Source organism: Nothoprocta perdicaria, unplaced genomic scaffold (assembly GCF_003342845.1).
Source record: "Nothoprocta perdicaria isolate Ctin4 unplaced genomic scaffold, notPer1 scaffold_1989, whole genome shotgun sequence".
In the NCBI taxonomy this organism is placed as follows: Eukaryota; Metazoa; Chordata; class Aves; order Tinamiformes; family Tinamidae; genus Nothoprocta; species Nothoprocta perdicaria.
The window spans coordinates 1-1,100 of NW_020455192.1; the positions used below are offsets into that span (position 1 = coordinate 1).

General features: G+C 60.4%; 1 protein-coding gene across 1 annotated transcript; it reads left to right on the top strand.

Annotated features, from left to right (window-relative positions):
• Positions 1 to 437: 437 nt before the first annotated feature.
• Positions 438 to 1,034, top strand: LOC112945737 (glutamate receptor ionotropic, kainate 5-like; the record flags this gene model as incomplete). Its single annotated transcript, XM_026037407.1, has 2 exons — positions 438 to 819; positions 906 to 1,034. Coding segments are annotated over exons 1-2 (511 nt in total), but the record flags the coding sequence as incomplete, so codon positions are not given.
• Positions 1,035 to 1,100: the final 66 nt, after the last annotated feature.

Below are 1,100 nucleotides of genomic sequence, written 5' to 3' on the forward strand. Positions count from 1 at the left end.
CCCAACTCAACCCAGTTCAACCCAACCCACCTCGACTCAACCCAACTCAATCCAATGCAGCTCAACCCAACTCAACCCAACCCAACTCAATCCAGTGCAACTCAACCCAACTCAACCCAACCCAAATCAACCCCCCCAACTCAACTCAACCCAGCCCAACTCAACCCAACCCAGCAGAACAAACCCAACTCAGCCCAGCTCAACCAACTCAACGCAACCCAACCTGGCTCAACCAACAGAACAAGCCAAACTCAACCCAACCCAGCCAAAAAAGCCGATTCATCCAACCCAAACTGACCCCATGGCAGTCAACCCAACCCAGAAGAGAGTAGCTGGACAAGCCTAACTCAATCCAACACCACCTAACCCAACCAAACGCTCCCAGACAAGTTGAGTTCAACACAAACCATAGGTCAACCCAACCCAAAACAGGCCAGATGGACAAACCTAACTCCATCCCACGTGATCTGGGTCAACCCAACAAGAGGAACCACCCCGTCCCAACCCAAGTGGGCAAACCCCGACCCAACCCAGACCCCCAAGCCGTCCCAACCGCCTCCCCGCTGAGCCCCGCCGTGCCCGTCTCCCCCCAGAACTCGCGCTACCAGACCTACCAGCGCATGTGGAACTACATGCAGTCGAAGCAGCCGAGCGTCTTCGTGAAGAGCACGGAGGAGGGCATCGCCCGGGTGCTCAACTCCAAGTACGCCTTCCTGCTGGAGTCCACCATGAACGAGTACCACCGCCGGCACAACTGCAACCTCACGCAGATCGGCGGGCTGCTGGACACCAAGGGCTACGGCATCGGCATGCCGCTGGGTGAGGGGACGGGGACGTGTGGGGCTGCCGTCGCGTCGGGGCCCGGCCGCGGCCCGGCCTCAGCTGGAGCTCCCCACCGCCTCCAGGCTCGCCCTTTCGGGATGAGATCACCCTGGCCATCCTGCAGCTGCAGGAGAACAACCGGCTGGAGATCCTCAAGCGGAAGTGGTGGGAAGGAGGGCACTGCCCGAAGGAGGAGGACCATCGAGCCAAAGGTGGGCATCCAGAGCAGGGAGTGGCAGCGGGGTGGGGTGAAGACCAGGGGGCTTGGTGGGACCTCT